This window comes from Grampus griseus (assembly GCF_964374135.1).
Source record: "Grampus griseus genome assembly, chromosome: 20".
NCBI lineage: Eukaryota > Metazoa > Chordata > Mammalia > Artiodactyla > Delphinidae > Grampus > Grampus griseus.
Genome location: NC_139014.1, coordinates 23,038,537 through 23,052,805, shown reverse-complemented (window position 1 = coordinate 23,052,805; position 14,269 = coordinate 23,038,537). Strand labels below are relative to the sequence as shown.

At 39.9% G+C, this 14,269-nt stretch overlaps 1 protein-coding gene across 1 annotated transcript in view; it reads left to right on the top strand.

Annotated features, from left to right (window-relative positions):
- TTLL6 (tubulin tyrosine ligase like 6) overlaps window positions 1-13,685 on the top strand; it is a gene marked incomplete at both ends in the record, with an annotated part of 31,958 nt that extends 18,273 nt beyond the window's left edge. The window contains one exon of the mRNA XM_082679633.1: window positions 13,629-13,685. Within this exon, the coding sequence (XP_082535759.1) occupies window positions 13,629-13,685 (57 nt within the window). The remainder of the gene's footprint in view (window positions 1-13,628) is intronic.
- Window positions 13,686-14,269: the final 584 nt, after the last annotated feature.

Genomic DNA, 14,269 nt, shown 5'->3' with positions numbered 1-14,269 from the left:
GTTAACACTACTATACTGTACACTTAAAAATGGTTATGATGGTAAGTTTTACATGATGTGGGTTTATGTGAACCACAGCTACTGAAGCCTGCGTGCCTAGAGCCTGTGCTCCGCAACAAGAGAAGCCACCGCCAGGAGAAGCCCACACACCACAACTAGGGAAAGCCCGCGTGCGGCAACGAAGACCCAATGCAGCCAAAAATAAATAAAATTTTAAAATAATAATAATGAGTAAAGAGTATACTTTGGGGAATCTGGCTGCCACTGTTTAGATCCTGGGGTCTCCTTTTATTATATGTATGACTCCCATCTAGTCACTCTAATCTGCTTAAGCCTCAGTTTCCCCATCTGAAAAATGGTGTTTTCATAATAGTACCTACCAGCGGATCATCGTGAGGAGTAAACGAAAGGAGCCAAGAAAGTGGATCCACGAGTGGTGTTTATCACACAGGAGTCAGTACGCATTAGCTATTATTTTAATATAACTACTTCTTAAGACTGCCCTTGTTCTTTTTGCATTAACTTAAGGCTTAAAGCAGTACTATTGAACACTAAAGAGATTAAAAAAATAAGGCAGCTAACAACAATTCATTCTTTTTTTTCTTTTTTGGATTTCATGTTGATTTAATCAAAATCATTGGTTCAGGATGTTGTATCATACTTGGTTCATTCAAAGCCTTTGACTGGTTTGTTTATTTACTTGTCCCTTTATCCCTATGCTCACCTCCCATTCATCTATCCACCATCTTTTGTTAGTTTGTTTTCTTGTAAAGAAGGGATTTCTAAATTTTTTTATAATCTTTATTTTGTCATTTTTATTTAAAAAAATTTTTTGGTCACGCTGTGTGGCATGCAGGATCTTAGTTTCCCGAGCAGGGAATCTAACCCGCGCCCCCTGCAGTGGAAGCACGGAGTCTTAACCACTGGACCACCAGGGAAGTCCCAAGAAGGGATTTTTTTAAATACATGCATTTAAAATCTGTTTAAATGTGATTGGGTTATTTATCTCATTCTATGTCCTATTTTTTTTCTTATTGAGCCCCACTTTTTTTTTCTAAAATCTTAACTGTACAATTCTGACAAATAAATACACCTGTGTAATCCATATCCCTATCACAATATAGAACTTTCTGATATTTCCCCAAAGTTCCCTCCTGCCCATTCCTAGGCAATTGCCCTCCTGCTCCCTGCATCCCTCCTCAAGGCATCCACTATCCTGACTCTGACTTTTTCCATCTTAGAGTAGTTTTGCCTGTTCTAGAATTTTGTGCAAATGGAATAATATAGTATATATTCTTTTGAGTCTGACTTTTTTAGTTCAGTATTATATCTGTGAGATCCATTCATGTTGTTGGGTATATCAGTTGTTTGTTCTTCTTTATTGCTGAATTGTGTTCCATTGTACAAATACACTGCAGGGTTTTTTTTTATCATTCTCCTGTTGATGGACATTTGGGTTTTCCCGGTTTTTATTCTTTTATTGCTATTGTAATTAAAGCTCTTATGAACGTTCCTGTACAAGTCTTTTTGTGGACATAGTTTTCATTTCTCTTGGATAATTACCTAAAAGAAGGATTACTAGGTCAAAGGGTAGTTCTATGTATAACTTCATAAGAAACTCCAAAGTCTTTATTTAAAGTGATTGTATCTTTTGTACATTTCAGCCAACAATGAATGAAAGTACCAATTGCTCCACATTTGTCAACATTTGGTGCTATCTGTCTTTTAAATTTTAGCCACTCTAATGGCTATGCTGTGATTTCTTATTGCGGTTTTAATTTGCATTTCTCTGATGATTAAGCATGTCAAGCACTTTGTCAAATGCTTATTGGTCATTCTTGTATGTTTCTTTATGGAGAGTCTGTTCAAGTTTTTGCCTTCCTCCCTTTTAAGAAATAGGATTATTTATGTTTTTACTGTTGTGTTGTAGGAATGCTTTATATAGTCTGGAAACTTACCTATTCTTTTTCTTGATAGTGTTTTTTGATTAGTGAAAAAACTTAATTTTGACGAAGCTTATCAATTTTTCTTTTATGATTTTTGCTTTCTGTGTCCTATATAAGAAATTTTCATGCACTCTCAGGTCACAAAGATATTCTCCTAGGTTTTTTCTAAAAGCTTTATAGCTTTAGCTTTGTGTATAGTTCCATGATCTGTTTCAAATTAACTTTTGAGTGTGCTAGGTGATGGGCACTAGGATTTTTTCCCCATATGCACATCTAGTTACTACACTATTTATTGAAAGACTTTCCTTTCTCATTGAATTGCTTGGGTGCCTTATAAATTCTAGTAAGGATTTTTGTTGTTGATTCTGTAGGATTTTCAACAAACAAGTATGTCATCTTCAAATAAAGATGGGTTTTACTTCCTTCTTTCCAATCTTTATGCCTTTTATTTCTTTTTCTTACCTTATTGCCTGGCTGGGATTTCTAGTACAGTGTTGAACAGGAGTGGAGAGAACAGATATCCTTGCCCTGTTTCCAGTCTTAAAGGGGAAACATTCCAGTCTTTTATCATTAAGTATGGTGTTAGCTGTAGGGTTTTTGTAGATATTCTTTACTAGGTTGAAGATGTTCGCTTCTATTCCTAGTTTGCTGAGAGTTGTTTTTAATCATGAATGGATGATGAATTTTGTCAAGTGCTTTTTCGGTATCAGTTGATAGTATCATATAGTTTTTCTACTTTAGACTGTTAATATGGTGGATTACATTGATTTTTTTTTTTTTTTTTTTTTTGGCCACACCTCGTGACGTGCAGGATCTTAGTTCGTGGATCGGGGATCAAACCCATGCGCCCTGCAGTGAAAGCACAGAGGACTGCCAGGGAAGTCCCATCATTGATTAATTTTTGATCTTTAGCCAGTCTTACATTCCTGGAATAAACCCCACTTAACCATGATGTATTGTTCTTTTTATGCATTGCTGGATTCAACTTAATAATGTTTTGTTGAGGATTTTTTTTTTTTTTTTTGCGGTATGCGGGCCTCTCACTGTTGTGGCCTCTCCCGTTGCGGAGCACAGGCTCCGGACGCGCAGGCTCAGCGGCCATGTCTCACGGGCCTTGCCGCTCCGCGGCATGTGGGATCTTCCCGGACCGGGGCACAAACCCGTGTCCCCTGCATCGGCAGGTGGACTCTCAACCACTGCGCCACCAGGGAAGCCCTGTTGAGGATTTTTATGTCTGTGTTCATAAAAGATGTTAGTTTATAAGGTTTTATTTCTTCTTTTACTTTTTTTCTTTTTTTTTTTTTTTTGGTCTGTTAGCTCCATAAAATAAATTGGGAAGTGTTCCCTCCTCTTCTGTTTTCTGGAAGAGATAGTGTAGAATTGTCATTATTTCTTATTTAAATATTCAGTTAGAGTTCTCCAGTAAAATTATCTTGGCCTGGAGATTTCTTTTCTGGAATATTTTAAACTACAGTTCAATTTCTTTAATGTTATGTATTTTATTTTGAGTGAGTTTTGGTGGTTTGTGGTTTTTGAGGTATCAGTCCAATTTATCTAAGTTGTTGGATTTATATGTGAAAAGTTGTTTATAGTACGTCCCTATTATCCTTGTAATGTCTGCAGAGTTTGTAGTGATACCCTCTCTTTCATTCCTGATATGGGTAATTTGTTTGTTCTTTCACTCTCTTTTTTTTCTTGGTAAGTGTTGCTAGGAGTTTATCAGTTAATTCTTTTCGAAAAACTGGGTTTTTGTTTCATTTTTTTTCTATTATTTTCCAATTTTTTATTTCACTGATTTCTGCCCTTATTAATACTTATGTTCTGCTTGCTTTGGATTATTTTTCTTTTCTTTTTTCTAATTTCTTACGAGGGAAGCTTAGAATGTTGATTAAGACCTTCTTCCCTAATATAAACATTTAATGCTATAAATTCCTAAGAACAACTTTAGCTAGATACCACAAATTTTGATATATTTTCATTTTCATTTAGTCCAAAATATTTTATAATTTCACTTGAGATTTTCTTTATGACCCATGGGTTATTTAGAAATGTAGGGTATTTTTAATTTAAAAAAATTTATTTTTATTGAAGTATAGTTGCTGTACAATATTATATAAATTACAGGTATACAATATAGTGATTCACAGTTTTTAAAGGTTATACTCCATTTATTTTATGTAAAATATTGGCTTTATTCCCCATGTTGTGCAATATATCCTTGTAGCTTATTTTGTACCTAATAGTTTGTACTTCTTAATCCCCTACCCCTATATTGCCCCTCACCCCTTCCCTCTCCCCACTGGTAGCCACTAGTTTATTCACTATATCTGTGAATCTGCTTCTTTTTTTTTTATATCCACTAGTGGGTTGTATTTTTTAGAGTCTACATATGAGTGATATCGTACAGTATTTGTCTTTCTCTGTCTGACTTATTTCACTTAGCCGAATGTCCTCTAAGTCCATCCATGTTACTGCAAATGGCAAAATTTCTTTTTTTTATAGCTAAGTAATATTCCATTGTAAATATAGACCACATCTTCTTTATCCATTCGTCTGTTGATGGATACTTAGGTTGCTTCCATATCTTGGCAATTGAGAAATGTGTTGTTTAATTTTCAGTTGTTGGGAGATTTTCCTGGTGTTTTTCTGTTACTGCTTTCTACTTTAATTCCATATCGTCAGAGAACATACTTTATATGATTTCAGTTCTTTTAAATTTGTTAGAGTTTATGTTATGACTCAGAATATGGTCTCTTTTGGAGAATGTTTCACGTGCACTTCAGAAGAATGTCTATTTTGCTGCTGTTGCGTAGTGAGTCAATTAGATCTGTTTGGTTGCTGATGTCGTTCAGTCCTTCTATATTCTTATTAATTTTCTGTACACTTAGTTCTGTTAATCACTGAGTTCTATTAATTACCGAAACCCACCTCAGGATTTCATCATGGACATGGGGGTACAGAGAGCGGAGAAAAGAAAAGACGAAAAAAAGGTCTTTGAGCCACAGCTATAGGGCTTCTCGTAGAGCTTTCTCTGTCTACTCCCCAGTAGCCACTTTTGAGTTTTGAGTTGCCTTGAGTTCAGGTCAGAGGATACTGGAGGAAAAACAGTAGACTCGCTGCTCTCTTGCTGGTACTTTAAATTCTCATCTTCCTCAATCTGCCTGCTACTGTTTACTTTTCAGAATTGTCAGATAGCTACTCTATGCGTGCATTCTGTGCAGGTTTTATAGGAACAGTCAGTGGGAGAGACAGATGCAGTATGCTTAATCCATCTCAGCTAGAACCAAGACTACTGTCCCTTCTCATTGTTTTAAATTTCCTTATCCCTTTGATGTCTGCATGATCCGTAGTGATATCCCCTCTTTCATGGATGATAAAAGCAATTTCTGTTTCCTCTTTTTTTAATCTTGATCTTACTATGGGCTTATCCATTTTATTAAGTAAAGAACCAGCTTTAAGCTTTGTTAATTTTCTCTATGGTTTATTTTCTATTTCATTGCTTTCCAATATTATCTTTATTACTTCCTTTTTATTCTACTAGCTTTTAGTTTAATTCGGTCACCATTTTCCAGCCTTTTAAAGTAGAAAGTTAGATTATTTATTGTAAGCCTTTCTTCCTTTCTAATATGTGTTTAGCACTATAAATTTCCCTGTAAACACTAGTTTATCTGCATATGTTGCATTTTTATTATCATTGTTTGAAATATTTCCTAATTTCCTTGTGATTTCATTTTTGTTCCATGGGTGATCTAGAAGTATATTGTTTAATTTTTTAATATTTAGGGATTTTCTAGATATCTTATGGTTATTAATTTCTGATTTAATTCCTTTGCGATTAGTAGAAATGCTTTGTTAAAATTTATCAAGACTTATTTTACGGCCCAGCAAATGATTTATCTTGATGAATGTTTCATGTGCACTTGGAAAGAATGTGTGTTCTACAGTTGCTGAGTATAGTGTTCTGTGAATCAATTAGATCACTCTGGTTGACAGCGTCACTCAGATTTTCCATATCTAGACTGATTTAGTTTCTACTTTTTATATCAGTTGCTGAGAGATGGATGGTAACATCTCAACCCCAATTGTGGATTTGTGTATTTCTACCTTTTGTTCTGTCAGTTTTTGTTTCATGTGTTTTGAAGCTCTTTTATTAGGTACACATTTATAATTATTTTGTCTTTTTGATGTAGTGACCCTTTTATCATCATGAAATGATAAAATCTTCTTTATCCCAGGTAGTACTCCCTGTCCTAGAATTTATTTTGTTTGATATTAATATAACCACTCCAGCTGGTTGTGGTTAGTGTTTGCATGGTATATCTTTTTTAAAAAAATCCTTTTAATTTCAACTCACTTTTCTCATTATATTTAAAGGATTTCTCTTATATACAGACATAAGTGGGTCTTGCTTTCTTATCCAGTGTGACAACATCTGCCTTATAATTGGAGTACTCCATTTTCATTTAATGTAGTTATTAATACAATTTAGGGCTGAAATTCTGTTTGTTTTCTATACATATTTTCTGTTTCTGCTTTTTCCCCGTGTTCCTCCTTTTCTGCTTTCTTTTGGATCAATCAAAAAGTGAGTATTTGTTAGTTTTAATTTCTCCGTCATCTTTTTAGTTATAAGTTTTTGCCTTTTTGTGGGGGGTGTTATTCTATGGATTGCAATATTCATCTTCAGCTTGTCAGAATCTACTTAGAGGTAACGTTGTACTTAATTTTAAATATGGCAAACTTATTCTCTCTTTTGTACTAACATACACTAGTAGTATTTATTGTAGTGCACATCTGTATACTGGTGATGAATTTTCTGTTTTTGTTTATCTGAAAACGTCTTTATTTAAAAGCCTTCATTTTGAAGGAGATTTTTGTTGGACCTAGAATTCTGGGTTAACATTATTCTTGAAGCACTTTCAAAATGCTGTTCCAGTTCTTCTGATCTTCTTCTTTTTCTTTTTTAATGAGAAATTAACTGTATTCATATCATTGTCCCATGTATGTAATGTGACATTTTTCTCTGGCTGCTCTCTTTACCTCTGAATTTCAGCAATTTGAAATGCAATATGATGTAGTTTTATTTGTATTTATCCTATTTAGGATTCTTGAGCTTGTTGGTTTTGTATATTGATGTCTTCCACCAAATTTGAGAAGTTTCTCTCCATTATGTCTTCATATATCTTTCCTGCCTTATTTTGTTCCTCTCTGTTGTATTTTCTGTCTCTATCAGGACTCTAGGTAGCTCATATAAATAGAATCATACAATATTTGTACTTCTGTGTCTGGTTTATTTCACTTAGAATAATGTGTTCAAAGTTCATTTATGTTGTAGCGTGTATCAGAATTTCTTTCCTTTTTGAGGCTAAATAATATTCCATTGTGTGTATACACCACATTTTTTTTTTTTTTTTTGCGGTATGCGGGCCTCTCACCACTGTGGCCTCTCCCGTTGCGGAGCACAGGCTCCGGACGTGCAGGCTCAGCGGCCATGGCTCATGGGCCCAGCCGCTCTGCATCATGTGGGATCTTCCCGGACGGGGGCACGAACCCGTGTCCCCTGCATCGGCAGGCGGACTCTCAACCACTGCGCCACCAGGGAAGCCCATACACCACATTTTTTTTATCCATTCATTTGTTGGTGGACATTTGGGTTGTGTCCACTTTTGGCTATTGTGAATAATGTTGCTGGGAACCTTGGTGTACTTGTTTAAAAGGAGCAATCTAATAACTTATTTAGCATATATAGCTAGGAGCAGAATTGCTGGGTCACAGGATATTTGCAATCTTATCTAACCAAGTATTTCTAGATGGTTCACCAGAATGGCTGGACCAGCCTACATTCTCAACAGCAGTTCATGAGACACCCCCGCCCTTCCCACCAACACTGATATCCAGCTTTCTAATTTTTGCCAGTCTAATAGCTGTGAAGTAATACCTATTTCTCTATTACCAGTCTCCAGGGTTTAAAATCTATCTCATGTTTAGAAAACCATAATTCAAAAAGAGTCATGTGCCAAAATGTTCATTGCAGCACTATTTACAATAGCCAGGACATGGAAGAAACCTAAGTGTCCATCAACAGATGAATGGATAAAGAAGATGTGGCACATATTTACAATGGAATATTACTCAGCCATAAAGAGAAACGAAATTGAGTTATTTGTAGTGAGGTGGATGGACCTAGAGTCTGTCATACAGAGTGAAGTAAGTCAGAAAGAGAAAAAAATACTGTATGCTAACACATATATATGGAATCTAAGAAAAAAAAAAAAAAGGTCATGAAGAACCTAGGGGTAAGATGGGAATAAAGACACAGACCTACTAGAGAATGGACTTGAGGATATGGGGAGGGGGAAGGGTAAGCTGGGACAAAGTGAGAGAGTGGCATGGACATATATACACTACCAAACGTAAAACAGATAGCTAGTGGGAAGCAGCCGCATAGCACAGGGAGATCAGCTCGGTGGTTTGTGACCACCTAGAGGGGTGAGATAGGGAGGGTGGGAGGGAGGGAGACGCAAGAGGGAAGATATATGGGAACATACGTATATGTGTAACTGATTCACTTTGTTATAAAGCAGAAACTAACACACCATTGTAAAGCAATTATGCTCCAATAAAGATGTTAAAAATAATAATAATAAATAAAATTGATCTCATGTTTAAAGACCTTCAGAGGAAGCTCTGTGGACACTCCACACCATCTTCTGCCCTAGTGTTTAACCAGTTCATGGTTAAGAAACTGTTCTAACCAAAATCTTTCTTGCTGCTCATGAACTCAGCTCTTCGTCTGTTTGTTTTAATTAAAAATGGCATAGGAGGGAGCCCTTTGCTTTCCACAATCTCATTTTGGACCATTTTCTTTTTCAGCCTCTAACCTCAGTAGAAACCTTCCCAGAATTCACCACCCAGGTCTCAGACACCCCTCAGTCTCTGCTAGGGGTGACCATGGAAACCAGCTCTGAGTGCAGTAGCTCAGAGATGGACAGGGGGGCCTCCTTCAAATGCAAGCAGCAGCAGATGCCTTGGCACCTCATCCAGGAAAAATTGTCAAACAATTCTCTGCCTACGAAATCCCAGAGCTTCTCAAGGAATCTGAACCCAAGCTGGACTTTGCTAAAGAATGGCATGAAGAAGCAGCATCCCGTGTCAGAGCTGTTCGCCAGGGTTCCACTGAGGGAGAAGCTGTCCTTGTTCCCAGCTCACTACAGCCCAAAGCTGGTGCTGAGTGACAAGTCACGTGAGTGCCAGTGTACAGGGATGTGCGAAGAGCTTAGGGGATGGAGAAACCAACAGAACCTGTCCTAATCTTGGGGTGTGCCCCATCTGAGGGGGGCTGTATTCCCTGCCTTCAGGGAGACCCCAGTCTGATGGTGGAGACATAGTTTTTGTTCTTAGGGAGTCTCTAGTCTTATTGGGAAAGCAAAAAAATGATAAAAGTAGAGCTATGTCTAAGTACCCTCTTCAATCTTTCCTGTTCTCATTCAGATGAGGCCCACTCAACTGAGCCTGTACAAGTTGGGCGTGTTAAGTTTGAAAAAAAAAAAAAACAACAGGGAAGAGAAACTGTTTGGAGGAAAGGCACAGTGGCTGATTCTGATGCAGCAGCTTCCGCCAATTTTCAGTGGGAGACCCTAGTGGGAGGTGGCCTTCGCCAGGAATTTGTGCTGAGTCCAGCAGCACAGACGGATGATGCCAATGCCTTTGCCTTTCCAGAAAACCCCTCCCTGCCCCGGGAGTGCTGCTTCTGCGGCCGAAGCTCTGGCGAGAAGAAGCAGCTGGATGTGCCCTCCCTCCTCCTCTTGCAGAATTCTCACAGCCATGCTGTTTCCCTGAAGGACCTGCTGGTGGTTGCCACTGCAGCCCGACTGGATCCGAGGCCTGGCAGAAGCCATACAGGTGCTGTGCGAGACCGGTGTACACAGGATCAGGAAGCGTACAGCCACTGCCTGACCTCTGGCCGAAGAGGATGTGAGAGGAACTAGGTAGGCCCACCCATATTCCCTTCATGTGTCTGGTGCACTGGCAGGCACTGTACATATACTTCTAGAACGTTGGGTAGGTAGGTGGACTGATAGATCCATAAATACATACAGGTAAGTAGACAATTAAGACTTAACCTCAGTCAAAATGTGACCCCCTTGCAATGTATATTTCTGCTATGACTGATCCGGCCCCGCTGCTTTAGGTACACTTAGCCTTGTCTTCCACTCATGGGTGAAATTGAGACAGTCGCTGATGTCGGTCCCGTAAGTAGAACCAGGCCAACCGTGAGGGGTTGATTTCCACACCTTTCGTGCTCTGCCAGCCTGGCCTAGGTCCAGGTCACTTGCCCTGAGAGCTGGCCCTGTGATGGAGTGTACTGAGGGCACGGAACACCAGGATGGTGGCGTCTGAGAAGATCTGGAAACAAAGACCCTTAAGCTTTGATTCCACTGTGTAAAAGGACCAAAGAGATAGCAAGGGAGCCCTCTGTCAGAAAGTTAGTGCTTCTAAAGGAAGGGGATATGTAAAAACTTAGGAGAACTCTACAACATAGTATTGCCTGTGGTGGAGGGATCTGTGCTGCTCGGCGGATTATGGAAGGAGATACATTTTAATCACCTCCCTCACTCCTGCCAGCCACCTACAGCAGACTGTGACCAGACAGTCTGCCCTGACCCCCTCGTGACCTGGAGCTCACACTGCAGAAGGGCTGGCGAGTGAACATCAGCCCATTGGGATCACTTTGGGTGCTCATAAAAATGCATATTCCAAGGCCTGCTCCTGGAAATTCTTATTCAGTAGGTCCTACTGGGGCCCAGGAATCTGCATTTTAAGAAGCTCCTCTAGGTGATTCTGTTGGTCCTCTTACCACCATCAGAGAAAAACTGGGCCTGGTGTTTCCCAAACTTCCCAGATGACATGAATCACATGGGGCTCCTTGTTAAGCCTGTCGTTTCCAAGGCCACACCTCTGGACATCCTGACACAAGAGATTTGGGACAGGCCACTGAGAATCTGCCTGTCAAGGAAGTATCTCAGGTGTGGTAGTGAACACTGTCCTGTGTTTAGACCCAGGTCTGGGCAGAGGAACCTGTGACGGCCAGGCCTGACCTGTGGGCCTGTGATAGGAACAAAACTCCCCAGTCCTGATGGGGCTCAAACCTACCCCCACTGTCTTCGGTTCGTGATTTTCCATAATTTTAAGTTATTTATGCTCCTACTTTTAAAAAGGGGGATCATGTAGCAGATTACAATAAAAACTTGTATTTAATATGACTGTTAAAATGAAGTTATAATGATCAGAAGCCACACAGGGAAAGGGAAGAGATAATTATATTGAAAGGATGTGATAAAGTGCTTCCCGTAATGACCATTGAATTTGGCTCTAGACAGAAAAAGCCAAACATAGCATTCTGTTTTGGACTTTGTGGTCTCCCCAGTCAGAATAGAGACTCCTTAAGGACATGGACTATGCCTCCACCATCGCACTGGGGTCTCTCTGAAGGCAGGGGCTTCATCCTCCCACCCCCACCCCACACTGAGCTCTTGGACATCCCTGTACACACTGGCACTCACATGACCGGTCACTCAGCACCAGCTTTGGGTTGTAGTGAGCTGGGAACAAGGACAGCTTCCCCCTCAGTGGAACCTTGGCGAACAGCTCTGACACGGGATGCTGCTTCTTCATGCCGTTCTTTAGCAAAGTCAGCTTGGGTTCAGACTCCTTGAGAAGCTCTGGGATTTTGTAGGCAGAGAAGGTTTCGATATTTTCATATCGAAAATATGAGTAAAGATAAGTTTACTCATCTAGTAAATAGGTGATTCTTTAGGGGAGACTTCCTTCCCTGCCTCTAATTTCTAAGAGCAGTTTGTCATGTGGTCGTTTGCTATTATAGACTTACTACCATCCATGGTGGATAATGGCTGAAGGTATTGACATGTTTTCTAATAAATATTAATGATGGTAAAATTTACCCTTTTTTTGGTAGCGTACTCTCTAGGCTCCAGCACTCCTCTAAATATATATATATTATCTAATTTAATTCTAATCATAACTGTACACTTTATAAAAGAAAAAACTGGGGCTCAAAGAGCATAAGGCTTAACATTCAGGAGGTTCCACGGTGGTGGAGGAAGGATTTGAGTCAGACGTTGCCGATTCCCAGCCCTCGAGCTCTTAAAGCTACACTATTGTTCTTTCAAATGGCATTTTTAATATTAGGCTTCAGTTAGAGCTGAGGGAATAATAAATGGCTCTTTCGTGAAGGCATTTCTGTAGGAAGTAGTGATGGCCAAGGCCAAGCAGGGCTTCCTAGAATACCATGTGGTGTCACCAGATCTCAGAGCTGGTCCTCTGCTTTTGGATCAAATAATGGCTTCTAAAAATTCCCAACTAGCCGGATTGCAAAGGACTGACACATACAAGTCTGATTATGTACAGCAGAATGCCTGTCAACACACTGATTTACAAATGGAGCAGGATGTGGTGTGAGAATAGGGCTTCTGCATAATAAATAATGGTTGAATGAAAGAGGGAAAGAGCAGAACAGAAGTCCAAATTATGGATCATGGGCTTTCTTGGTAGGTGTAATAATAAAATCTCCCACATCAAGTTTATGTACCGTATCTCATATAATCCTCAGGTCAGTGCTGTGAGTTTGGCAAGGCAGACATTATTCCTTTATCCTCAAATTGCAGATGAAGAGAATCAAGGTTCGGGGACATTAAATGATTTGCCCAAACTCACATGAGTGGTGGGCTCTGGACAACATAGCCTGATATTTCTTCCCCTTTACCACTCTGCCATGAACTTAGATCGCATCCTGACCCATCCTGAGGAATGGACCCCTGACAATTTCCTCCATTTTTCTGCTTAAATCTCTATGATCTCATCATCCTTTCTTGGGATCCACTTTCATAGTGAGTGGGCCACTTATTTAGGGGATAAATAGGCCATTTTGTAGGATTTTAAGGATGATTTAAAGCTTGCTAAAGCAGGGTGCCGGGCACCCTACTGAATAAGTAGCTGCAATGATGATGACGATGATGTTGATGGTGATGATGATACTGTGCTCATGGTGTTGAGCCCAGCACTCTGGACACTTGCTTTTGGTGTACTAAAAGCTTTGCATACAGTATCTCAATCCTCAAAGCAGCCCTTTGTGGTAAGTACTGTTGTTATTCTCTTTTTTCAAATGAGGAGACCAAGGTTTAGAGAAGTTAAATAACGTGCCCAAGGGCACACAGATACCAAGAGCTAAGTTTGTACTCTGAACTGCTACCACTTGTTGTCTGTGGCCAGCTTTTAAATGATCCATATCAAATGTTTGGGGCTGTAAGGATACAGGAAGATGAATGTTGTATAGGAGATCAGCTCGGTGCTTTGTGACCACCTAGAGGGGTGGGATAGGGAGGGTGGGAGGGAGACGCAAGAGGGAGGCGATATGGGGATATACGTAGACGTATAGCTGATACACTTTGTTATACATCGGAAACTAACACAACATTGTAAAGCGATTATACTCCAACAAAGATGTTAAAAAAAAATAAAGTTTCTGGTTACTGTGGATGTGAATCACCTGAGTGCCTCCTGACCCATTAGATAGGAATGATGACGATGAGTTAATTGGCTGGAATATTCTAGAAGCCATTTTAAAGGAAAATATAAGAAAAATCTTTTTTTCTTTTCTCTTTCCAGAATCAGACTGGATCTCTGCCACTGTGTCCCTTTCCTCCTCTTACTCCCAGGAAATGATTTGTTTCTTCCTACAGTGTCTACAATGCCCATAGAAGCAACTGAGTTTTATTTCCTCATCTAGACATCCTGGTCTTATGACTACCACCCATTAGCACCCTGAGGCTAATAGCCTTGACTTTTGTGCCCCCCCACCACCACCCCCCCGTTAGCTTACAGTGCTGGAGGACCATGACTTCTGGGAGTTACTGGTGCTGCCCAGGACACACCCCAGTTGCCCCACTAGTGACATTCCTGTGGGTCCCGCATAGAGCACTGTCATCCAGAACACTCCCAAGGACAGAGCAACACGAAGGGAGGAGAGCTGCAGAGAAGGACTCACAATTTCCAGGAGCCCAAAGCCCTCAGGGCACCAACAGGCCAGTGTCAGTTTGTCTTCAACTCCAGAGAGAAAAGACAGAAGGCTAAGCTTGATGGAGAACTCTGAGCCCTGAGTAAGGGAGTTGAGGCGGTTGTAACTTCATCAGGTAAAGCCCAGACCTCCTCCTATGCCAGCACGTGAGTGTGCAAACATCTTCTGCCTATCTCCCTTACCAGCCTAACTCAAATTGCTGATGAAGACAGAGGTGAGGTGAGAGTACCCT